The sequence below is a fragment of the Electrona antarctica genome (genome assembly GCF_951216825.1).
Source record: "Electrona antarctica genome assembly, chromosome: 4".
Classification (NCBI taxonomy): domain Eukaryota; kingdom Metazoa; phylum Chordata; class Actinopteri; order Myctophiformes; family Myctophidae; genus Electrona; species Electrona antarctica.
In genome coordinates this window covers 5,075,799-5,103,298 of record NC_136809.1, presented here as the reverse complement: position 1 = coordinate 5,103,298, position 27,500 = coordinate 5,075,799, and the positions used below count along the sequence as shown (strand labels likewise).

The window sequence follows — 27,500 nt, the reverse complement described above, 5'->3', positions numbered from 1 at the left end:
GATTCTGTGTGTGCCAGCTTCAGTGTCAGTAACAGCAACAGAGGCATGTCTCTGTGAACCCAGGATGAAGTCCATTTGTTTCCACTCTGGCTTTTTCCACCAAAATAACTTTGGTTCTAGAACCAATAAATGGTTCCTTTCTTTATTTTTTACGATGGTTTATATCACATTGCTTGGCTGCATCAATTATCTAAAGCTAAAATTAAGGTTTTGCTGATTGATTGATTTATTAACAGTTTGCAGAATTACAGTACATTTCAAGTACAACTCAATACAAAAACTGTTAACAGTGAGTGGACGACACCATAAAGCACTACACTTGTTTACAATAGGGCCCACCATTTTCAATTCATCAAAACATTTAGAGACGTACGAATATACACAACTATATAGTCAAAAGGAAATCATCATAGGAGGTAAAAAGGGAAAAGAAACATATACAGTGAGGGGGAACAGGGGTGGGGGGGGGATTCACATTTTACGGGGGCCAGTTTCGAATTGCAGCCGTCCGTCCGTAGGTGCCCTTTGAGGTGGCCCATGTTCCCCTCAAAGTCTGACCACAAAGGCAGAAACCACCAGACACAGCCACAGCGGTCGGGACAGGGCCGACACAGGAGGGCCACCGGAGTGAACAATGGAATGGAAACACCTGCCCACATTGCCGACTTTGTCGACAGCAATGAGTTCTACTATCTGAGAGCAACAGGAAGCATTGTACGTTGCATGAATCAAGGGAGCGTCCAGGCCGGTGTTCTGGAGAGTTCCATTACCCCGACGCAGCGTAAGCCTCTCGATGCCAGTGCCATTACCGTCAGTGAGGTTCGCTGAGAGCTCCCAGTTGAAGGCTTCACATCGAGATACATCATATGGGCAGTTTTCGGCCTGTACGCTGACAATCTTGCACAATGGCGGTACAAAATCTGTGATCTGGAGAAAGCATAAAAAACAAATGCAGGAGAGGGAAACGGTTAATCAGCCTACTGTCAGTGCAGAACATACAATATGATACAGTGGTCTTATATAAAGACAAATGTATATACGTCATCAGGTCGGTGTCGATTGATGAAAACTGATAGATTTGATTGAACGATTTTTTTTTCAACAAGATGATACAAGTTAACCCATTTTGACCTGAGCTCAGATTCTAAAAATGTCTTCTACATCCTGACAGTTTTCTGAAAAAGCCATGTTTCTATGTCAGTCGATTTTTCAAAGATAGCAGACCTACAAGCTCTCTGAGCTTGTAGGTCGCGCTATGAGTGGCGCGCTATGAGCTTGTAGATCTGCTATTTTTCAATAGCTAAAGCATAACATAATGCTAACACCAAAAGGAGTTCCCGCCCAAAATGGATTAAGTCTTGTATCAAGTCTTAAACCTGCAATCTGTAACTTTTATGTCCTAACCCTGGTGAGAAACGGACATAATACCAATCATGCAAGAGGAAATCCCTGCTTAGCCAATATTGTAGAACCATGTATCCACTGGCAGGTGTCCTATCCTAACCTGACTCCGCCAGATGGGGCAGCAGCAGAGTGTACTCTCTGCTGCTGCCCCATCTGGCGGAGTCAGGTTAGTCCTATCCAGCAGCAGCATCTAAATTGCTCAGGGTATAGTGTTGATTTTGACAGCACATTTAGATTTTAGTTTTAGTCCTATAGTCCTTTGAATAGTTTTAATTTATGTTTAGTCACATTTTAGTCAACTGGAATGTTGTAGTGTTAGTCTAGTTTTAGTCGACAATCATAAGATTTTAGTCGACTAAATCTACAGTTGATTTAGGCGGGCCTTGATGGCGTCGCACTTGTGAGCTTGTAGATGCACTGCAGATGCAATAGTTATGGTATTAAAATTCTCTACCATATTAAAATACGTTCTCCTTAAAATAATTTCCATATGGGAGCTTTAAGTAGTTGTGTCCAATGTATTACAATGAAAGGTATATCTTTTGTAATGGTAAAGACTGCTTAAGAAGAACTCGCATGATGTTATTAAGGTCAGTCATGTATGGGGTTGACTTACCTTGCTAACAACAGAAAGTCTTAGAACAGCATAGTTGGAATCGGCACCACCACCACCGCTGGATGACTTGGCCTCGATGGTCAGAGTTACATCGGTGCCTGATGGTGTGTTTCCAGGTGGCGTAATGGTCAACGTTTCATTGGCATACAGGCCGGATGTCAAAGATAGTCTGTCAGAGAATTGGAGAGGATGATTTCAGAATGTTATTGTGACAATATTAAATACGAGTGTTGTACAGTCAAATTAATTACATTGTCCATTTCAAAGGTTGAAGCACACGGACGAGAATGGTGTTCTGGGCTTTTTCCTCACCTTGGTGGGAATCTCATATCAAAGCCTCTGTCATTCTTGGCAGTGATGGAGTATGTGCCTCCAGAGCCCTGGGTCATCACACTGAATGGGAGGGAGAAGGTTTTCCCTGGCTCCAAACTGCTGTCTACTGCTGCCTGAGAAATGAATGAAAGGCAGGTGAAATAGTGTTTTATATATTTATGTTATTCTTATATGCTCCTTATATGTTATATGTCTTCCTCTATATGTATATCTTCCTATTAGAGATGTCCCGATACCGTATCTGTATCGGAAATTTATCGGTATCGGCCCTTTTTGGTCATATCGGGTCATATCGGTATCGGCGAATATGCCAGTCTAACCAGCGATCCGACACAGGGGTAAGGGGTTGACACTACGGCAGGTAAATAAAATGTTGGGGCATGTGGAGTTTGCTTTTGAGTTGCCCAAACGGCAAGTGCACATTTGAGTGAGGAGTCTGCAATTAACAACACAAGATTAAATAAGTAATTTTCTTTTTTTCATTATTATAAATATTATTCTCTGGTATCGGTATCGGCTAACACAGAAATTGTGGTATCGGGATCGGATCGGGAACGATAAAAGTGTATCGCGGGACATCCCTACTTCCTGTTGGTTCTGTGTGAATTGTTGACTCGTCCCAATTATTGTAATAATTAGTTGTGAGTACCAGTTATGATTTCTAAGCTTCGATTGACATAGACAGAGGAAGTGACGACCCTAACCTCGATGGCAACCTTGGAGACGGACATCTGGGTGGTGGACTGCCTCTGGAAGTTTGTTCTGGACACTGAGTCTGTTCCATTCAGCAGGACCACAAACTCACCCTCTGGGACTCTATCAACTGTTACCAGGATATCTCCATTTCCCATGTCGGTTGTTGAGCCACTGCTCATGGCCTCTGCACCAGAGACCATTCCCAAACCAACGTACTCAATAGACACAGAATCTGGACCCTTTTTACCCATCACCGATAGAAACAGGGTGGCAGGCTGGCCTGGATTTGCAGGACAAAGAGGGAAGAAGACAAGGCAGAGAGTGAGTCGAAAATACATTGTAACCATATGTGTGTAGCCATTAGTGTATAGCACAGTCGGTAGAGCTCTCGCCTTTGGTCAACACGTCACGCCACTCAGCGTATGAGTAGCACGGCTTGGGTGCGGCAAGTTGTGTGGTGTAAGTACTGGGAGCTGATGGTAGGTGTGGCGCTCCACATCAGCATCCATCTCCCAGGGGTCTAGCGCATTGTTACGGAGACAGACTCCCATCTGTTACCGGCTGATACCGACAATAAGCCACTCAGGACCTACCTTTTAACATTATTTGATTGGGTATGATGAGTCATCTGATGACTATGATCTCATCATTACAAATCTGAAGGTACGTATCTGTGAGTGTAACAGTTTGTGTGACAACGTCATTTACTGTACCCGTGGCAGCGGTGGCCGAACGGATTGCGGAGCGGTCTTGATACCGGAAGGTCGCCAGTTCGAATCAGCCCTCTGATTCTGAAGTGCCCTTGAGCAAGGCATTGAACCACTACCATGAAATGTTCTATGAGCAGGGCCTGGCTGGAAACAAGTTCTTGAGCTTAGCCCAGATACCCTGGGTAAATATAGTAACTTTGCTTTGCTTTGCTTTGTGGTGGAAAAAGTACTCAATTGTTTTACTTAAGTAAAAGTACCAATACTGCAATTTAGAACTACTTCGTTACAAGTAAAAGTACAGAATTGAAAATGTACTTGAGTAAAAGTACAAAAGTATCGGCATCAAAATGTACTTAAAGTACTCATTGTGCAGAAGGTGCCATTTCACAAGTTCAAAATGTGTACACAATCTATTGAAAATAGCAGATCTACAAGCTCACAATGCGTCGCAACGCGAGCTTGTAGATCGGCTGTTTTCAAATGGCCAAAATGTATAGGGTTGAAGTGGTTAATGTATGTTTTCTAATCAAAATTAAAATCTCCAAAGTAACTAGTAACTAAAGTTTTCAAATAATTGTAGTGGAGTAAAAGTACAAATTTTGGCTCCGAGATGTAGTGGAGTAGAAGTAAAAGTACTGGAAATTAGAAATACTCAAGTAAAGTACAAATACCTCAAAATTGTACTTAAGTACAGTACTTAAGTAAAAGTACTTAGTTACTTTCCACCACTGACTGTACCTGCTTTTGGACGTCCAGTGATCACTGCATAACCTGGGTGAGGTCCCTGGAAGGCCTCAACAAAGTTATAGATGAAGGTGATGACGCTCTGGCCTGGAATGATACACAGATTAGTCTTTAATCAGACATTTAATAATGTTTTAATAAACGTATTGAGCTGAACAAAGCGGTGGATAAATACAAGGAGATGATGTATGGCAGTATAATAATTGCTTTAATAAGTATTGAGATGAACAAACCGATAAAAGGGAGAGGATGTCTGAAAACGCAGAAACAGTATTATCTGACCTGTCACTTTGAGTGTGTATGGGTGGCTGGTGACAATGTCGATCTGCCAGGTTCCTGGCAGCTTGTCAGCATTGAGACGTATTCTCCACAGGTTCCCCACAGTTTGAATGGTCCCCAATTTACCACTGAGCTCACTCTGTCTCTGGATAACACCTGGCAATGTGACACATATGTTAAGGTGACAGACAGACAGACAGACAGACAGACAGACAGACAGACAGACAGACAGACAGACAGACAGACAGACAGACAGACAGACAGACAGACAGACAGACAGACAGACAGACAGACAGACAGACAGACAGACAGACAGACAGACAGACAGACCTTCTGGGTTGGTCAGAGTGAAGCTAATAGTCTTTCCTGTAATATACAGAGTGACATTAGTGAGAGACCCGTCCAACACAAAGGGGAAGGTCTCCCTCCCAGCACTCCTATCTCGCTGAAGAACCGTCACCTGAGAAAGAAACAGAAGAGAAATTAATTCCTACAACTGACCTAACATTTCATTGCTTTATCACCCTTTTGGAGCTGCATTGTGTTGTTTACCAGGGCAGAGGTGGAAGTGTCAAGAATGATGTTGGTGGCCTGAGGCAACTGGCTCTTAGAAACTTCAATGACTTGGCCCCCGGAAGCCAGAGCCAGGTCCCTGTAGTCGTTGAAAGAACCGGTGGGTGAACGACGACGTCTACTGGACCCGTAAGGCCGAGTCCTGAAGAACGACACCTGGTAAGTTACAAGGTGGGAAAGGGAAAGAATGTAACTGGGCCTTCCAACCGTGCCTCTAGCCTATGGCAGGCCAGTCTGGGGCATCTCAGAGGCCTCTAGCCTATGGCAGGCCAGTCTGGGGCATCTCAGAGGCCTCTAGCCTATGGCAGGCCAGTCTGGGGCATCTCAGAGGCCTCTAGCCTATGGAAGGCCAGTCTGGTGCATCTCAGACTTAGAGGCAGCCTCTAGCCTATGGCAGGCCAGTCTGGTGCATCTCAGGACAGTTATCAGAGAAGGAGGCACTGGAGCAGCTCAGACAATTTAGGCCCTCACTTTATTAACAGGGTGCAGGTAAAAACTAAAAAGCGAAAACGTTTCGATGTTTCAGTTATACATCTTCGTCAGGTCGGGATAAGCAAGGATATCAGTATGTGATAAGACAGATAAGATAAGGGATAATGCATTATATAATTGACAAGAGGGAGATAATGATCACTAAAATAAGTTTATTTCTTTTAAATGAACAGACCGGTGCCCGGCTGTAGAGCACAGAGTTGGTAACGATGGAAGTTGGAGATCCATGCCCCACCCGGCTTTGCAATACCCGCTGTACCCGTGTCAGAGTACCCGTTCCACCCATCTGTCTGTGTCCCTTTTATGCCCATATATGGAGATTTCTGTATCTGTCTAACTGTGTCCCTTTATTACTATATATGGAGTATTGTGATGCCAGAACAGGCCAGCTCCATATATGGAGATATAGGGGTGACACCGGGCACTGCACTCCCTGTGGTGGTGGTGTGGAACATGTGTGTCGAATTTGAAGTCGGTGGGGCGAACGGTTCTCGAATAAGGCTGATTACATACGTACACGCACGCACGCACGCACGCACGCACGCACGCACGCACGCACGCACGCACACACACACACACATCACACACACACACACGTCACACACACACACACACAGACTTGGTGCATTTATCTAGATAATGAGGTTTGAACATTAAGTGATCCGTAATGTTCATTTACCGTTGATTTGGTGCTTCTGATGAGGGCCTCAATGGTATCCTTTAGATGAATGTCTTTGGCTGTGGCATCAGTGAACACGTAGATTTGAGAGGAGGCAGGGGCACCTGTTAGAGCCAACTATATGGAAACAGACGATTGACTGATGTGTAAATATGATCCAATTCATCAATAATCAATATGTAAATCCTTTTTACCGGAGAGTGTTATGTTTAAGCTTCTGTATAACCACCTGGAGTCCTGACAGGCACATCTCAGGGCCATCGCCACCTCCCTCCGCAGTGAGCTTACCTGGAGTCCTGACAGGCACATCTCAGGGCCATCGCCACCTCCCTCCGCAGTGAGCTTACCTGGAGTCCTGACAGGCACATCTCAGGGCCATCGCCACCTCCCTCCGCAGTGAGCTTAGAGACTTTGTCTCTCATCACAGCAGCATCTGGAGTCCTTATCAATGGTCCAAATTCTATACAAAACACACATTCTTGACACTGTAGCACCACCACATATCATCATATAGACCAGGGGTTCTCAACCCGTGGGTCGCGACCCCTCGGGGGGTCGCCACATTATTTTGGGGGGTCCCCAAATTATTTTTTTTTAAAAAGAAGAAAAAAAAAGGGGGTTTTTTTATTTATTTTTTGCAACTGAATGGCTGGAAAGTGGAAATGAAGAGTTTACATATAGTACACATAGTACATGCATACACCTTCCCTAATGGTTATAACTGGTTTCAGTATTTATTTATGGTGTATTGTCTCTATTATTAAGGTTATTGTAGCAGTCAATTTATATTGGGGGTCGGGAGGGGGCAGGGCGGGGGTCCCGAGACATTGCCAAAGCATTTCTGGGGGTCCCCGGCCAAAAACGTTGAGAACCCCTGATATAGACCACTAATTCTATAAGGGAGTTTCATTTCTGAAAGAGTTCACTATTTTGGGAAAAAAATAAAGAAAAACAAATACACAATTAAAACATAATTATATATTATAAGCTTCACTATCGAAAGCTTACAAACTGGCAACATAATTAGTGATATATTCCTGAATATTAAAGGGTAAAACCACTCATTCTCAACATTGAACTATGTCATTAATATACCTTAGAGTTGTTAAAAATAAAAATAAAAGTTCCCCCCAAAAGTCCCCCCAAGTCTAGAACTTGGGGTCATGTGATCAGTGACATCACGAAGACGTATCTCAGTCACTCCAGCATGGCAAATTATGGTGAAATTGGTGACCTGCCAAAATATGTGACCATCTTGTGGACTTCTCACAACTTACATGGAAGTCTTTAAATACGTGGCCTGAATATGAAGAAACTCTGCTAATGAACAAACTGCAACGATTTACATTAGGACATTAGGACTTTTTTATTTTAACAACTCTAAGGTATTATTAATGACATGCAATGTTGAAAATGAGTGGTTTTCCCCTTTACGTTATTGTGTACTTAATTTGTTTAATATTGAGCATTACATCTTGCTACATAACTATTGTTCAGTGCCTATTGAGTACATTTGTTTAAACGCTTAACACGCTTCTTGACAGAAATCCACTGACTCCAGAAATGGTAGATCTTACCCGGGTCATTGAAGGGAACCAGAATGTACTCAGAAGGTTCGTCCTGCGTTCCCTTGGTGGTGTCAAGGATTTGATTAATAACGCTCCTGACTTCTACAATTTCGTTAGACATACTGCCCGTGGTGTCGATGACAAAACACACCACGGAAGCACGATCAATGCCAACCATTCTGTGGGAGACGAAAAACAGAAAGCTGAAATGTTAATGTTACAGTTGGGTGCCACCGATATTGTCCCTTATCATTTGACCCATTTAGGCCTGACCTCAAAATTTTAAAAAATCCTTCTAAATCCTCCAGTTTTCTGAAATAAATATTTTCACGATTTTTCAAAAATAGCAGACCTACAAGCTCGTAGCGCGCCACTCGTTGGCGCGCTATGAGCTTGTAGATCTGCTATTTTTCAATAGCTAAATTATAACAATGTTTAAAACACCAAAAGGGGTTCCCGCCCAAAATGGGTTAACTGTCCTTTTGCGCAGATCACGCAAACCTCAGCAAAAAGAAAAGGACAATATCGATGGCCTCCAACTGTATGCTGTTTGCTGTAATGCTGTTTCTACAATGGGAGGCCTGTGGAGGCTAGCAACGGAAGCTAACAGAAGCGAAAAAAGGTACCAATAGTAATGGTAATAATAGCTTATCTCGAGACATCTCGTGGATAGCTTGAATTGGGTTAACAAACTAGGAGAAGGGCGCACACCAGTATTGGTGAGGCGAGGTTGAAACGTTGGTTTCATCTTTTTAATACATTCTCAGCATTGTGGCTATGGACGTGCATCCTTTTTCTTCATTTTCTACACCGTAATAGTTACACGCTCATGTAATTAGCATTTGTTTGTGTAATAATAATGTTTTACTTAAAGGACCACTTCACCACTTTTCAACATCTCTTCATATAATTGGTCCTCACTAATGTTCATGATAAAACACCACCATTTTTTCCTACTCAGTCTGTGTCTCATAGGAGGGCTTTGGGCAGTTCGGACACCCGTCCACCAGTGACATCATCATTAGGCAGATTTTTTTTAAAACAAGATTTGTTTTAAAATATATTTAGATTTTTATTATCGTGAGAACGATGGCTTCAACTTTTGCATTGCAACTTTTCAGGAAAAGAAAGCCTGCCGTTTCTATTAGCTTGGATTCAACACCGATGATGTCACTGGTGGACGGGTTTCTGAACTGCCCACAGCCCTCCTATGAGACACAGACTGAGTAGGAAAAAATGGTGGTATTTAATCATGAACATTAGTTAGGACCAATTATAGGAAGATAAGTTGAAAAGTGGTGAAGTGGTCCTTTAATGCTGTCTCATTGCACCTCAAGAAGTCATTGTCCCCAGCAGCTCCACGGATGTCTTCCAGCAGTTGGAGGCTGGCACTGGTGGCTAAATTGACAGCAGCTGTGTGGAACGCCTCGTTGTCTGGACGACGCTCATCCTTGCTAATGCCACCGCGAGGGACCACCGTGCTGGTCAGGTCAGCAGCACCCCCGTGACTGCATTTACCTTGCATAGGTTTCAAAATAAAATAAAAACTGTGTAAGTGCAGTTGTGACTACATAGGAAATTATGTTTAATTTCAATTGTTTTTCTTCCCATACCACCAGCAATACATATTTCACTACTGTATGTCATCAAAAGGACACGTAGAAGACATTGATTGTCACATGGTATTTATTAGATAGATAGATACTTTATTTGTCCTTTCAGAAATTTGTTTTGTGCACAGCACAAAATTATGATCAGTTGGTTATAAGAAAATACATCTTTCATTGTCATGGGAAGCTGACATTATCATATTCTCAATGTGGTTCAGGAATATAATCTCTGGGAAGGTTACAACAAGTTGTCATGTTACAAAGCTCAATTTAAAGGGAATACAAAACCTATACATGTACGTACGGTACCAAAGACTTTGCCTTATGCAGTTATGCACAGTACGTTAAAGCTGTGTACCGTTTCTTCCGTTTTCTTTTTTTATCTTACTATTCTTCGTTATTTAGCTGGGTCATTTAAAATTTTAAAGCATTTGGGGGAGGTGTTTAAACAAAAATTGCCCTGAAACAAATGTATTTGAAAACATAATTATGTTCGACCCCAGAAATGTAGGGCAGATTCACACTATAGTCCCGGGTACGGTGCACTTGGCAGATGTTGTGGTATAGTGTGAATGCTGCGTACCGACCGTTCCCCTGGAACGGATGACCCAACCGGGTTCCCGGGACCGCATGGAGGTAGTCTCTGGACCGATTGAAGTGTACTCGGATACGGATCGGTGCAATGTAAAAGCATCGAATACAGTTGAATGAAGTGTACTCGGGTGCGGAAGAATCAAGGCCAAATGGTGAATCATATAGTCAGCGGCGACCAGGCAATCGTATTCGGGAACAGTTTGAATCAAACGGACTCAAGTGTGAATCTGCCCTATTTAGAATGACTTTTGGAAAGATTTTGAAGAATGATCATATACTGTATACCTTTAGGCTTGGCGTTTAAGGAGGTACCCATGTAGCCTGAGGTGAGTTTCTTCTCTTGTAGAATGATGGGAAGGATGGGGTTTTGGTAGCATGTTCCACTGGCACAGTCGCTGCAGGTTGCAGCGTCCTTCTCTACACACGTACGGCAAACATGATGCACATGATTCATTATTATACTGTAGGCAGTGTTGGGGCGATAATACTCAAGAGAGTAATGTTACTTATTACACATTACTCCTTAAAAAAGTAATAATGTTATATTACTTATGACTTGGAATCAAAAGTAATATATTATATTACATGTTACGTTTTCCCAATCTGTTTAGCCAGCTTCTTTTAGAACTGAATAAAATAATAATAATAATAATAAAAATAGTCATCAATCATCCAAAAAGGCTATAAAATAAAGCATCAATCTCTCTTGACCTTTTAAACAAAATGTTACGGCAGCCAACAAAACCTGAGTAATAATAACCTGCAATGTATGCTATTTTCTTTTACATAGTAATATGGTATAATATTACCGTTTCGGAAAAGTAATACCTTGCACTACTCGTTACTGTGTAAAATAATGATATTACAGTAATATATTAAAAGTAACTTGTAATGTTCATATAGGCATTAGACATATTTTACTGCCCATTACAATAGACTGCCTGGGAATTGTCTGTAATCTCATAATTACAAGTTCCCCTGTTATCTTTCCCTCTGTTATCAGTCTCATAAAGGGTGTGGGGAAGACCCAAACACACACACACACACACACACACACACACACACACACACACACACACGCACGCACGCACGCACGCACGCACGCACGCACGCACGCACGCACGCACGCACGCACGCACGCACGCACGCACGCACGCACGCACGCACGCACGCACGCACGCACGCACGCACGCACGCACGCACGCGCGCACGCACGCACGCACGCACGCACGCACGCACGCACACACACACACACACACACACACACACACACACACACACACGCACACACACACGCACGCACGCACGCACGCACGCACGCACGCACACACACACGCGCACACACCCACCTGCCAGGCTTTCCAGAGCGAGGTCTGGGCGGATGAGGTTTAAGTATGGAACTTTGAATCCAAGCTCCACCCAGTTACTATGGCTGTAGAAGTCCTGATAGTGAGACGCACGCACGCACGCACGCACGCACGCACGCACGCACGCACGCACGCACGGACACACACACACACACACACACACACACACACACACACACACACACATAAACACACACAAACACACACACACAATACGTTTCTGGGAGTTTGTTCCAGATACCTATGTGACCTTAAAGTTGAACCTTGAACCTTGAACCTTGAACCTTGACACACAAAATGGAACACCGCTTTCTCCATGTTTACTTCTCCACACATTTAGTAATGTAATATCTTCCTACTATTATTAGGCCAGCCAATCTTAAGGTTTGACCCAAAATAAATTGCAATATTAATCATTCAAGGTTTTTTTTATGACCCTTTAGGACATGAACCTGTGGATTTGCACCCTCTACCGATATTGACGTCAGACTTCGGTGCTCTATAGGCCAGTCAATCTAAGCTAAAAAAGGGAGTACTGTGTGTGTTTTTCGTGCAAAACTAATGCTTGGAATGGATTCAGAATCATGACCCCCCCCCCACCCCCCCCCCCCCCCCCTAGTTTTTTTTGTTTTGTTTTTGGCTTTTCTGCCTTTATTGATAGATACAAGTGGAGATTGACAGGAAAGAGGGAGAGAGAGAGACAGGGGAGACATGCAGCAAAGGTCGTCATGAACGGCAACGCGCTGTCAGGCCAGATCGAGCCTATAATGTGGCATGCGCCTGGACCACTAGGCCAGCGGGCGCCCCCATTGACAATGTTTTAATGTTATTTGGATGACCACTTTTTATTTGCATTGTAATCCCCATAGGGGGATTTTATTTCGCCTCATATAATAACTGTGTTTGAAAAATAAAATGTCATCCCGGCCGTTTCACTCATATGGATATGAAGAATCAACTGACGGAGAGAAAACGCTAGTGTTACTGCTGCTGAATTAGTTACATTTTCGCTAGAAACAGACTGTATATGAGTGACTGACTGTCGCAAAACCTTGTTTATTTTTGGACCACAACGCTTATATGAAACGATTTTAAGATGTTATTCTCTTTTTCTTTTTCTTATAATTTTTATCCCATGATTTTGCAACCCAGTTTTTTAACCCAGTGACAATTATCTAATGTAATCCTGGGCGCTACACTTCCTCTGCCAACCTGGGGGGGCAGCGGACTGACCTCATGCCTCTTTCCATGCATGAGGAGTCCAAGCTGCTTCTTTTCCCTGGCCGGACGTAGCACGTGGAAGGAACACGTTAATCCGACAAGTTCCTTTCCCCTCCATCAGGCGCCCCGGCTGGCCAGGTGGAGGTAGTTTTAGAGACCAGGATTACTGCATGTTTTTGTGAGGGTACCTACCCTAGGGGACACGGGGAGAACATGCAAACTCCACACAGAAAGATGTTATTCTCCATAGAGAAATTACTTCCGTGAACCAGGCAGAACCAGGGGATGAGCGAGTGACATCAGGACTTCGGCGCTATATATTGCTTCTCACCTGTAGTAGGATATGCAACACTCTTCCCAGTGTCTCTCTATCCCTCTCTCACCTGTAGGACACTCTTCCCAGTGTCTCTCTATCCCTCTCTCACCTGTAGGATATGCAGCACTCTTCCCAGTGTCTCTCTATCCCTCTCTCACCTGTAGTACATGCAGAACTCGTCCCAATGTCTCTCTATCCCTCTCTCACCTGTAGTACATGCAGAACTCTTCCCAGTGTCTCTCTATCCCTCTCTCACCTGTAGTACATGCAGAACTCGTCCCAGTGTCTCCCTCGCAGCTTGGAAGTTCTGGTTGCGGATGTTGGCCTTGATGGTAGCCACACCCTCTGTGATCAGGCCCCGCCCCTCAAGGAAGGCCTCATTGTTGAAGTGGTGAGGAGGACTGCAGTTATGGAAATTAAATTATTAAATCAATAATAAATTAAATCATTTAACAAGCATAGCCAAGCCTGGAAATAAATGTATTAATAATTTAGTTTCACTTAGAACTCACTGTTCTAAATTTGTGGACAGAACTCTTATTGACCATATGCAGACCACGTGCATCTTGCCAGCAAGGCGGTAACTAGGTGTAATTTCCCATTGACAGCCCATACATCCTAACAGAAAAGTCTTAAGGTGCGTTCAGACTTGAATTTAAAAATATTCGCCTCGGTTCGTCCCGTTTGTGCTGCGCCAGGTCCCTCCGCGCCCGTTAGCGGTGCTCGCGCAACTTCTCGTCTTTGCGTTGACTTTGTATGTGATCGCGCCGCTCTAACCATCCAAGTCTGAACACACCTTTAACTCATAAACCAACTAAGCGGCACTCCAAAATATAAGATGCAAGACTGGCTCACGCATTTTGGCAAACAGCCTTCTTTAGAGCCGATTAAAAAGTGGTACTGGGGATGTAGGTCCCTCTTTTTGAGGGCCCTCCTATATCCAGCTATTAGTGTAGGTTTTTGAGGGCCCTCCTATATCCAGCTATTAGTGTAGGTTTTTGAGGGCCCTCCTATATCCAGCTATTAGTGTAGGTTTTTGTCTTAAAGGGCCTTTCAAAACGTGAAGCGATAAAACGCGCCTATAGTTCATTTCCAATGAGAGCTGCATTTTTGCTCGGAGAAGTCGCGGTGCGACAACGCAAGCGTATTTACGTGAGCGCGGTCCCGTGAATTTGTTGCGCGCGTGCTCGTTACGTGCACACGCCCCCCGCGGCTCACCAGACCTGGATTCTGTTTAGCCTTTTTTTTTACGCTTGCGTTGTCAGGCAGAACAGGCAGTTGCCTAGGGCATCATGAGGGGGGGGGGGGGGGGGGGGCATCCACCAAGCAAAAACAAAAAACACAGTGCTTTAGAACACAAGGGGGCCATGGTCATTTTTCAAGGGGGCATCACGAAAAATCCTGCCTAGGGCACCAAATTGCTCAGGGCTGGCACTGGTTGTTGCGCCCCTCTTCAACAGACCTGGAGGAGACCTGTGTTAATCCAGACCCTCTTCAACAGACCTGGAGGAGACCTGTGTTAATCCAGACCCTCTTCAACAGACCTGGAGGAGACCTGTGTTAATCCAGACCCTCTTCAACAGACCTGGAGGAGACCTGTGTTAATCCAGGAAACAACGCTTACGTTCCTCGCTTCATGTTTGCAAGGCCCTTAACACAAACATTACATTCCCATTAACAATGAAATGAGAAGTTACGTCATATGTGGACGAGCAAATCTGTATTTTTGTCCTACACAAAGTTCAAATTCCCATTGACAAAGGAATGGAGAATTTACGTCATATGTGTCTGAGCATATAGACATGTTAGGTCATGATAATGTAGCCTATACGATGATAAGAGCACCCCTCACTTCACATGGGTGTGATTTTATTAAGCCAACATTTGATCAAAACTACCTGTGTAGGGAGGAGGTTATAGGAAGATTAGACATCAGTAACTCCAAGAACAGCAATACAACTTATAAGGTGGGCATAATAAGCTTCGGCTTCAGCCCAAACCTTTTCAGTCAAAATGTAACTTTGTAACCCTCATTCTGAATGTTCAACTGTATTGTTTAAAAATGACTGAGATAAATAAACCAACTCAAACTCAACTCAACACCTCACAACGAGGGTTTGTAGGACAAGTCATCATTTAGGCCCTGTGGTTGCATGGTGTTGAGTTCATGATTCCAAAACATGTGTCTCTGTGATATAGCAACTTGGGAAAATTACCCCCTCTGGTGGTGGTAACTTGTTCAACCCGTATACAAAGCGCAGAGATGAGGGTGATCTGGACCATGATTAGCCTCCCTCAAGGTAATGTTTAACCATGGCATATTCAATGTTGCCTGTGCGTATAGCAGTTTTGTGTTCAGAAATTCTGGTTTTGTGTGTTCTGAGTCCCTGCTGTGGTTTTCTGTGCCCTTAATAATAATAATAATAACACTTTATTTGTATAGCACCTTTCATGACATGAAATGCAGCTAAAATAATTTTAAAATCAATCCTAAAAACAACCGGAAGCCAATGCAGTGAAGCTAAAACTGGAGTAATAAGTTCTCTCATAGTTATTTTAGTTAAAACTCTGGCTGCCGCATTTTGGACAAGTTGTAATCTGTCAGTTGTTTTCTTAGGCAGTCAAGAAAAAAATACATTTATATTTTTATATTATAATATGCAATGTATAAACAATAAAATGTCTGTGACTTCTACATGATCTGTGATGTTTGAGTATATTGTGAACTGCTATTTCAATTCTAATGCTGTGTAATTGATAATTTATGATTGTTAAGGACCTCCCACCTACACAGGTGGTGATGATCAAAAGTTGGCTTTAAAAGAGGGACCTCCATCCCCAGTATCACTTTTTAATCTGCTCTGAAGAAGGCTGTTTGCCGAAACGCGCCAGTGGTCTCAAATAAACATGAGAAAATTGCACCTGAGTGCTGCTTTTTCCACTTACCGTGGTTCAAAGCTGGAAGCGCACCTGCTTTTCTTTATCAGAAAAGTCCCATCTGATTGTATTAAACTACGTCAAACTCGCCAACATTGTACGAAAAGCTTGAATTATCCTCTTTCTATCTGCAAAGTGTCTGTTTCGTAAAAATCCACCGTAGAGTCATGAGCTAATTCCTGTCAAGAAATTCCTTGCAGGTGATTATTTTTTGAAGTGTTGGAGTTTGGAAGCGCTCATTGGATGTCACTTAACGGCCCCTGCGTAGCACCTGTTTTACAATTACAATTTACAATTTAGGCATTTAGCAGACGCTCTTAATCCAGAGCGATTTACATTAAGCAAGAACAAAAAAACATGGGAATACATCACATATGTAAAATACATTTATCGCGAAACATGCGTAAGCTAAGAACGTGACTAGAACATATCTATATAATGACACTATACATATAAACTATAACTAGAACATATCTATATAATGACACTATACATATAAACTATACATATATGCTATACTATGCTGTACATATATACTATGAAGTGCTATGACTACATACAATGCACTTATTGTGCTGTCTACATGACATGCTATAAGTCTGTTTCAAATGCTATATAAGTCTAAGAAGTGCTGTCTAAGGGGGTAGGGTAAGTGCTATGGGCCATGATGGAGTCTGAAAAGGTGGGTTTTCAGACTACGGCGGAAGATCGGGAGTGATGCTGTAGTTCTGATTGCAACGGGGAGTGCATTCCACAGTTTTGGGGCCAGAAGGGAGAAGAGTTTGGGACGTGTGGAGCGTTGTCCCGGCGTTTTTAGTGAGGGTACTTCCAGCTTCCCTGCGTTGGCTGATCTGAGTGTGGAGGGTTTGTAGGGTTCAATCATGCTGGCAAGATATGGGGGAGCCATACCTTTGGTTGCTTTAAATGCCAACATTAGAGTTTTGTATTCTGTGCGGGTTTTGAATTTGCACATGATGCAGGAGGCAGCAGGATGTTGCTTTTCTGATACCAAGCGCTTCCAAACTCTGACACAGACAGAAAGTAGCTCATAACGTGGGTTTAGCTGGAAGCCCCCATACACTGTGGGTCCCATGTTAGACCCAGAAATGTTAATTTAATTGAATGCAAACATTTATGATTCAAAATGTCATCTATAGGCTTAGCAGATGAGATTAACCCATTTTGGGCGGGAACCCCTTTTGGTGTTTTAAACATTGTTATAATTTAGCTAATCAAAAATAGCAGACCTACAAGCTCATAGCGCGCCACCGAGTGGCGCGCTATGAGCTTGTAGGTCTGCTATTTTTGAAAAATCGTGAAAATATTTATTTCGGAAAACACGTTGAGCAATTTGAGTTATTAATTGCACATAAATACTTCTATTATATTACCATCACATTATTTTCTTACACACACAGTCCTCCCACCTGTTGATGAAATCACGGTCCACCAGTCCGTTCTGAACGTAGATCTCATTGAGAGCAGAGCGGAACTTGGCGGCCGACACCTCTCCTGTTGCTGTGGGACCGAGACAGGCCTGGACCAGCTCCTCAGGAGAGTTACCCTGAGGTCAAATGGGGAAATATAGAGGTTCGTTTTCTAGCAAAAAAATCTATTAGAAGAGTACAAATAATGGGACTAATATTGTGGCGCATTTTAAACACTATAGACCGGTGCCCGGCTGTAGAGCAGAGTCGGTAACGATGGAAGTTGGAGATCCATGCCCCACCCGGCTACGCAATACCCGTTGTACCCGTGTCAGAGTACCGGTTCCACCCATCTGTCTGTGACCCTTTTATGCCCATATATGGAGATTTCTGTATCTGTCTCTCTTTGTCCCTTTATGGAATTCTGTTTCAGGCATGCCCAAATATGAAGTGTTGTGATGTCAGAACAGGCCATCTCCATATATGGAGATATAGGGGTGATACAGCTCCAGAGCCTGGGTCGAGGCTTTTGTGCTGGTTCTGGACAACCAGCTTTCTGGCTATCCGACGGACTCGACACCGGGCACTGCACTCCCTCTGCGGGGGTGTGGAACGCGTGTGTCGAATTTGAAGTCGGTGGGGCGAATGGTTCTCGAGTTACGTGGATAACAGACATACACACGTACGTACACACAGGGACTTGTGTAGATAGATAGATAGATAGATAGATAGATAGATAGATAGATAGATAGATAGATAGATAATGACACTTGGAACATTCATGGAAACCTTATGTGACCGTATGTGTCCAGCAACCTTGCGACCGTGGCCTCTCTCTGGAATCCACTAATGCTGGTGACCTGCACTCAGTCCTGTCAGAACCTGCCTGTTGGGCAGTGTTGATTTTGTCGACTTAAAACTATGAGGAAAAATTCGTCGACTACCTTTTTTCACTGATGAAAACTAAATGAGAACTAAGCTATGATGACTAAAACTAAGACTAAATACATTGACAATTTCTTTAACAAATAAAAGCTAGACTGTGTGTGTGTGTGCGTGTGCGTGTCACTCTGGGCACACCAAAGCTTCCATGCGCGGCCAAAAGCCGCTGTCTGTCGGCGTCTCTTCCCGGGTTTTTAGACAGCTGGTGGATGGAAATGAAGCTCCACCCCCAAGCTTTACCGGAAATCTGGCCGACGCGGCAATCTGCTGCGTGGGTGGAGCTTCTTTTCCATCCACCAGCTGTCTAAAAACCCAGAAGAGACATCGGCAGACAGCTTCTTTTGTCCACACATGGAATCTTAGGTGTGCTTACACTGTCTGTGTGCTTCGTACCCACCGTAGGATTGAAGTCAAGACCAGATGATTCAACCACTCTCCAACAAGTCTCTCTCACTTTCTCCAAAAGAGCCGTTCCTGTGATGCTGACGTGAGAGGATGGATCTCTTCCAATGGGGGCAAAGGCTACGGCCCCGCCCCATAGGGCCAAGGTAAGCAGGACGACACCCAGCACTGGTGACATCATCAGTCTGAAAGAAAAGTTGTAAAGCAATTATATATATATATTTTCTTTTAAACGTACGTTTACATTGCAAGTGTCACAATATAATAAAAACAGTTGAAAATGGGGAAAGTATATACAGTCTATAGGCCTACAGGCACTCATTGTAGTCAATGTAGTGCATTCTGATTCCTGCCTGGCCCAGCGGGCACTCCAACTGGCTACCTATTTGTTCCAGGTTGGGAAGCTAAACTATTGGTGCAATAGTGACTCCTACGGGTTGGCCTGTTCAGTTGGGTGTGGAGATGAGAGTGATTAAGTATGTTTGTTCATATCCTCCCAGTGAAACAGCTAAACTCTCCACTGTCCCCCCACTGTGAAAATAAACGGCCGGCAACTTAATGTGTACCCTAGGAGACTCGTGAGTGTGTCTAATGTGGCCAACTGTAGGAGCTAGCAGTGAGAGCCATAGAGCAGGGGTTCTCAACCCGTGGGTCGCAAGTCGCGACCCCTCGGGGGTCGCCAAATTATTTTGGGGGGTCCCCAAATTATTAAAAAAAACAATCTTTCTTTTTTTTTGCAACTGAATGGCTGGAAAATGAAAAATAAGAGTTTACATAGTACACATAGTGCATGCATAAATTTCCTTAATGATTATCTGGTTTCAGTATTCATTTATGATATGTTTTCTCTATTATTAAGGTTATTTTTGCAGTCAGTTTGTATTGGTGGTGCATGGGGAGGGGGGCGGGGCGGGGGTCGCGAGACATGGCCAAAGCATTTCCGGGGGTCCCCAGCCAAAAAGCTTGGGAACCCACGCCATAGAGTAAGACCATCCGGCCACTCTATACCCCTGAGCCACCCTTCTGTGACAGTGTGACCCATCCATCTGCACTAGGCTGCATTGTTGATATGCTGCTGGCTTCGACTGCATCTCTGTGTGTGCATCAATATGGCATTGCAGGCTATATAAACGTCATGTTTGTCCTATAGTGATGATGAACAATAAAAAAGAAAACTGCTCTCGACTCAGGGCTTACTAAAAATACCAGCATAATTGTCCAGTATAAACAGAAAAGGCCTCAACATGTTTTTGTGTGCAGGCTTTTTCTGTTTAGCCTATACTGTCCTCCTAGTGATGACAACATGCCACCATACTATTCGCAGTGTTCCCTGTCCAAACATTTGTCTCCTATTTGTCACTCTCTCCTATTTTTACACTTCGAAAAAAGTAAAAGTCTTGGTAGAACTTTCCAAACTCGGATATCCTATATACACTGCAGGTAAATCCTGACTGTTTGTGAGAGTGATAGAACCACAGGTCAGCGGTGTCAGCGGTATGGGGCAGCGGTGGCCTAAGGGTTAGAGCAGAGGTGCCCACACTTTTTTTTGTATGTGTGTGTGCGTGCGTGCGTGCGTGCATGCGTGCGTGCGTGCGTGCGTGCGTATTTGTGTGTGTACCTTACACAGGCCTGAGTGCATGTCAAATATGATCAGTTATTAGGTTAGATCAGTTATTAGGTTAGATCAGTTATAGCGTGTGTGCGTGAGTGTGTGCATGCATGCATTCATTGCATTATGCACCCTCTTTGAATATGCCACTCACTTTGAATAAAGATTTGAATAACGTATAGGTTTGCAAGACTGGATCCGCTGTGTGCAGACAACACAACACCCATGTAATGGAATATTAATATTTGCATAGTTGCACTTCATGTGTCTTCTTGTTCTTCCATTTTGGATGACTGGCTTCCATTAACCACTTAAACCATGCATAATAGTGAAAATAGGTAGATGAATGTAAATGGTAAATGGTAAATGGTGCATTTATATAGCGCCTTTATCCAAGGCGCTTTACATAGATTGTGCATTACATTCACCCATTCACACACACATTCATACACCGATTGCGGCGGAAGCCATGCAAGGTACCAACCAGCACATCGGGAGCAATTTGGGGTTCAGTGTCTTGCCCAAGGACACTTCGACATGTAGACAGGAGGAGCCGGGATTCGAACCGCCGACCCATGGATCATTGGACGACCTGCTCTACCTCTTGAGCCACAGTCGCCCCTTGTGTTGGTTTTTGCCGAATGTTCCCCTATTTTTAAGACATGCCGACAATAAAGATGCAAGGCTGCTGTGGTTAAACTAACAATCCAGATGTTGTGGTGGTGGTCAGGTGGTGGTCAGGTGGTGGTCAGGTGGTGGTCAGGTCAGGTGGTCAGGTGTACACTTTACATTTTAGCACATGTGGCGTTCGTAATTATTTTCGTCGAAAACAAAGTATTGCATTGTGGGTTTGAGGCAGGCCCCTTTTGATGTAAATCAATCAAGTCACCTTAATAGGCCTATCTCACAGCCCGCTTTCCACGCCCACTTCCGGTAAATAGTGGTGTCTTTAACATTAGCATTTACACGTTTTTTTCTCTGGAGAATCTAAGTACATTTTCTAATGTAAAAATGTGACAGACCAATATTATTATGAAGCAAACAAGATGGTAAATCAGCTCGAACAGATAGAACAAACCTTACCTTGAGAAAACAAAAGTTGTAGACTTCTTAAATTACCTCTGTTAACATGTAGCGTCTATGGAGTGACGTCACGCTATCACCACTAACCCCAAAAGGGGGCGTATTAAGGGGGGCGGGGAAATTCTGTGAGATAGGCTTATTCAAGTGGCATATGCCAAAAATAGTTTTTCTTTTCAATTTAATTTAAATTATTTATATATTAGGCCAGGGGCATGTCATGTGGTCTACCTGCACAGCCTGTGTGATCTACTGGTAGATCACGATCTACCTTTTGGGCACCTCTGGGTTGTTGCCGAAAGGTTGCCGGTTCGATTCCCCGGACTGGCAGGGACAATCTGGGTGGGGAAGTGATTGTCATCACTCACCCAACACCGCTGAAGTGCCCTTGAGCAAGGCACTGAACCCCCAACTGCTCCAGTGGAGCTGCTTAGTGGCCGACAGTATCAGACTGTGGTTGTACTGGTCAGCTACCAGGTTTTATTATGTGTGTGTGTCTGTGTGTCTCTATGTGCAGGGCGTTGCTGAAAATAAGCACTTGTGCTCAGCAACTACCCTGGATAAATAAAGGATAAAACAAATAAAAAAAGGTCCATTTGATTACAGGTACACTCTCAAAGTTACAACATAAAAAATGATAAATAAACACTGTGGATTTTAGGGCAGTGAAGAAAAAACAAGCAAAAACGTAAAATATAATTAAAACAAGCAAAAATAACGGAATATCGTTAAGACAATAAAACAATAGCAAAGAGCATAAAACCTGCACCACATCAGGCAGAACAATAAGACAATAAAGCAATAGCAAAGAGCATACAACAATGAGGACACTGAGGACAAATAAGAACACAGAGGTTTTAAAAGCTTGACTAAAAGCAACAGTGAAAAGGTGGGTTTTCAGCTGTGCCTTAAAGACTATGGAAGAACTGAGGTTAGCTGCAGTATCAGTGTGGAATTATATGGGATTTCATTTAGGATTGTGTGTGGTGGCTGTGGCCGTTCATGAGAAATGTAAACCCCCCGACACACACACACACACACACACACACACACACACACACACACACACACACACACACACACACACACACACACACACACACACACACACACACACACACACACACACACACACACACACACACACACACACACACACACACACACACACACACACACACACTCAATGCTTGAGGAAAAGGCAAACATTCCTGACCTGGACTTCAGCCAAGTCTAGAATCGCCCCCTGGATAATCTCGCTAGAATCTTCTACCTATAGTTTTACAGATGTCTAGCTGTCATTGAAACTTTCTGTCATTACTGCCCGCATCTCCTCAGTGCCTGGACCGATTGATCTGAATTTGCACACGGGCATTGACCATTAGCTTAGAGGCCTATGCACCCAACTGCGAAGACCCTTTTTCACGTGCACATGCATGCCTGGCCACATACATGCACGTCCACAGAGGAATGCAGTTCAGTGTTAACTGTGCTGCTAATTTCTTAGATTTTTCGTTGATTTCTTCATGAAATGAAATGATGAAAATGTCATAGATTTTCATGTTTATTTAGTTCATGAAAATATTAGCTTTTTTGGGAATGTTTTGAAATAGCAATAATTAATGTAGGAAACAAAAATAAATAAAGGCACCCATAAAAAATGTGTCCACGACCCACAAATGGGTCCCGACCCAGTGTTTGGGAACCACTGCCATATTGTGTGTGTGTGTGTGTGTGTGTGTGTGTGTGTGTGTGTGTGTGTGTGTGTGTGTGTGTGTGTGTGTGTGTGTGTGTGTGTGTGTGTGTGTGTGTGTGTGTGTGTGTGTGTGTGTGTGTGTGTGTGTGTGTGTGTGTGAGGGTGGAGCTTCTGAAAGTGTCCGTGTTTAAAACAGTAGGAAGAGGAGCAGGGAGGCTCAGACAGAACAGGAGCTGCCATGACTGACTTCTACCACATACCGAGGCTGGAAGACGTGCAGCACTTTGTATTGCATGCTTGAGACGTCGATCATCCCCACATGTGGACACTGTAAACTGCATATACAGTAGGGTGAGTGCCTTTATTCAACTGTCAAGTTTATAATCATTCACAGCAACAATGGAAGCATGCATATGTGCCTGAATGTACAGTGACCCACTGTTGAATGGATTATACATTTTATTTTATTTATATGAAAGCAGGGAATCGTAGCTTCAAATTGACATATTGGTTGTTCAGTTTGACCCACCAGTTGTGGAGATAAGGCTTATAGAGTAATGTCTTGCAGAAAACAGTGAGTTGAGAAAACAGGCTTGAAAGGTTCACTTCTGTCTGTGGACTCTAACACACCTGACCATTTTCATATGTACATGTCGATTTCAGCTCTGACATTTATTTCAGACATGTTCTAGTAGTTATGTGACGAGTCTGCCTGTGCTATTAACTCATTTTAGATTTAGAAAATAAATACATTTTAGATTTAAAATAAAAAACACGATGACAGGCTCTCAGTCAAATCTGGTCACATTGATTGAAATCATTATGGGTCAATTTGGTTCCATTTGTACTCACTTTGAGTTACAAATGTATACATTTCCACTGAGGATTATATGCGTACTGACTTCAAACGCTGTATATGTACTATGTATGCTGAATGTACTGTATGATATTGATACTCAAAACTATTATGCCAGTTATGCAGTGTTGATTTCATCGACTAAAACTAAGACGAAAAATGTTCGTCGACTACCTTTTTTCACTGAGGAAAACTAAATGGAAACTATTTGAAAACTAAGCTATGGTGACTAAAACTAAGACTGAATATATTGACAATTCCGTCAACAAATAAAAACTAGACTAAAATGTTAGGAAGGGACTAGTCTCACGTAGCCAGACAACTATTCCACAATGTCCGAATGCTATATAGAGTCTGGGACTATAGCCCCCATGAGCTGAGTAACAGAATGCTATATAGAGTCTGGGACTATAGCCCCCATGAGCTGAGTAACAGAATGCTATATAGAGTCTGGGACTATAGCCCCCATGAGCTGAGTAACAGAAGCTGCCATTTCCGTTCACGGAAATATATATTATTTTATTTCCTTTTCTGCTAAGCAACAAGCTATATATACTTAGATATTTTCTATTTATATTTGGATAAATGTGCGCGACTGTAAAGACGAAACGGAAGTGGGGAGGAGGCTCCACTTCCGCTTTATCGCTTATACTCATGAGACCTCTTCTGTTGGTCCAGACTGTATGATGGAGCGTTTGGAAATCGCAGAGGCAACAGTCTGGTAACGCGAGACTAGGAAGGGACTAGTGGACAAGAGATCCAGTGTAGGTCATTTTACACTTGGTTGCATGCTGGAAATAGCCGATCTACAAGCTCACAACACAGAAGCGTTGTGAGCTTGTAGATCTGCCTATTTTCAGCAAGTGTAACTAAAAACAGTCATTACGATGGAATCAAGGCCCGTCAAAATACGATTCAGTCGACTAAAATCTTATGATATTTAGTCGACTGCAACTAGACTAACACTAAAACATTCCGGGTGACTAAAATGTGACTAAAACTAAGTGAAACCTATTCAAGAGACTATGACTAAAACTAAGTGAAACCTATTCAAGAGACTATAACTAAAACTAAGTGAAACCTATTCAAGAGACTATGACTAAAACTAAGTGAAACCTATTCAAGAGACTATGACTAAAACTAAGTGAAACCTATTCAAGAGACTATGACTAAAACTAAGTGAAACCTATTCAAGAGACTATGACTAAAACTAAGTGAAACCTATTCAAGAGACTATGACTAAAACTAAGTGAAACCTATTCAAGAGACTATGACTAAAACTAAGTGAAACCTATTCAAGAGACTATGACTAAAACTAAGTGAAACCTATTCAAGAGACTATGACTAAAACTAAGTGAAACCTATTCAAGAGACTATGACTAAAACTAAGTGAAACCTATTCAAGAGACTATGACTAAAACTAAGTGAAACCTATTCAAGAGACTATGACTAAAACTAAGTGAAACCTATTCAAGAGACTATGACTAAAACTAAGTGAAACCTATTCAAGAGACTATGACTAAAACTAAAATAGAAATTTGCTGCCAAAAACAACACTGCAGTTTTGACTGACAGTGGTGGAAAAAAGGACTCAATTGTTTTACTCAATTGTAAAAGTATGAATCCTGTAATGCAGGGGTTTTCAGCTGATTGTGAACCAGGGACCACCACCCTGACTATAGAATCAACCTGGGGACCACCACCCTGACTATATAATCAACCTGGGGACCACCACCCTGACTATAGAATCAACCTGGGGACCACCACCCTGACTATAGAATCAACCTGGGGACCACCACCCTGACTATAGAATCAACCTGGGGACCACCACCCTGACTATAGAATCAACCTGGGGACCACCACCCTGACTATATAATCAACCTGGGGACCACCACCCTGACTATATAATCAACCTGGGGACCACCACCCTGACTATAGAATCAACCTGGGGACCACCACCCTGACTAAGAATCAACCTGGGGACCACCACCCTGACTAAGAATCAACCTGGGGACCACCACCCTGACTAAGAATCAACCTGGGGACCACCACCCTGACTATAGAATCAACCTGGGGACCACCACCCTGACTTAGAATCAACCTGGGGACCACCACCCTGACTTAGAATCAACCTGGGGACCACCACCTTGACTATAGAATCAACCTGGGGACCACCACCCTGACTTAGAATCAACCTGGGGACCACCACCCTGACTATAGAATCAACCTGGGGACCACCACCCTGACTATATAATCAACCTGGGGACCACCACCCTGACTATAGAATCAACCTAGGGACCACCACCCTGACTAAGAATCAACCTGGGGACCACCACCCTGACTAAGAATCAACCTGGGGACCACCACCCTGACTATAGAATCAACCTGGGGACCACCACCCTGACTATAGAATCAACCTGGGGACCACCACCCTGACTAAGGATCAACCTGGGGACCACCACCCTGACTAAGAATCAACCTGGGGACCACCACCCTGACTAAGAATCAACCTGGGGACCACCACCCTGACTATAGAATCAACCTGGGGACCACCACCCTGACTATAGAATCAACCTGGGGACCACCACCCTGACTAAGGATCAACCTGGGGACCACCACCCTGACTAAGAATCAACCTGGGGACCACCACCCTGACTAAGAATCAACCTGGGGACCACCACCCTGACTAAGGATCAACCTGGGGACCACCACCCTGACTAAGAATCAACCTGGGGACCACCACCCTGACTAAGAATCAACCTGGGGACCACCACCCTGACTATAGAATCAACCTGGGGACCACCACCCTGACTAAGAATCAACCTGGGGACCACCACCCTGACTAAGAATCAACCTGGGGACCACCACCCTGACTATAGAATCAACCTGGGGACCACCACCCTGACTAAGAATCAACCTGGGGACCACCACCCTGACTAAGAATCAACCTGGGGACCACCACCCTGACTAAGAATCAACCTGGGGACCACCACCCTGACTAAGAATCAACCTGGGGACCACCACCCTGACTAAGAATCAACCTGGGGACCACCACCCTGACTATAGAATCAACCTGGGGACCACCACCCTGACTATAGAATCAACCTGGGGACCACCACCCTGACTAAGAATCAACCTGGGGACCACCACCCTGACTATAGAATCAACCTGGGGACCACCACCCTGACTAAGGATCAACCTGGGGACCACCACCCTGACTATAGAATCAACCTGGGGACCACCACCCTGACTATAGAATCAACCTGGGGACCACCACCCTGACTATAGAATCAACCTGGGGACCACCACCCTGACTAAGGATCAACCTGGGGACCACCACCCTGACTAT

At 43.7% G+C, this 27,500-nt stretch overlaps 2 protein-coding genes across 2 annotated transcripts in view; one reads left to right on the top strand and one right to left on the bottom strand.

Moving 5' to 3' along the window:
- Positions 1-277: 277 nt before the first annotated feature.
- Positions 278-19,088, bottom strand: LOC306922173 (von Willebrand factor A domain-containing protein 7-like; the record flags this gene model as incomplete). Its single annotated transcript, XM_079499569.1, has 17 exons — positions 278-927; positions 2,021-2,189; positions 2,333-2,466; positions 3,058-3,329; positions 4,498-4,590; positions 4,786-4,938; positions 5,113-5,242; positions 5,335-5,511; positions 6,527-6,643; positions 6,874-6,986; positions 8,104-8,273; positions 9,426-9,612; positions 10,584-10,715; positions 11,648-11,741; positions 13,459-13,603; positions 17,567-17,703; positions 18,963-19,088. The coding sequence occupies 17 exons, from the start codon at positions 19,086-19,088 to the stop codon at positions 547-549; spliced, it is 2,730 nt and encodes a 909-aa protein (XP_079355695.1). The 3' UTR covers positions 278-546.
- Positions 19,089-23,527: 4,439 nt separating this feature from the next.
- LOC306922172 (prostaglandin D2 receptor 2) overlaps positions 23,528-27,500 on the top strand; it is a gene marked incomplete at its 3' end in the record, with an annotated part of 10,646 nt that continues 6,673 nt past the window's right edge. The window contains exon 1 of the mRNA XM_079499568.1: positions 23,528-23,646. The remainder of the gene's footprint in view (positions 23,647-27,500) is intronic.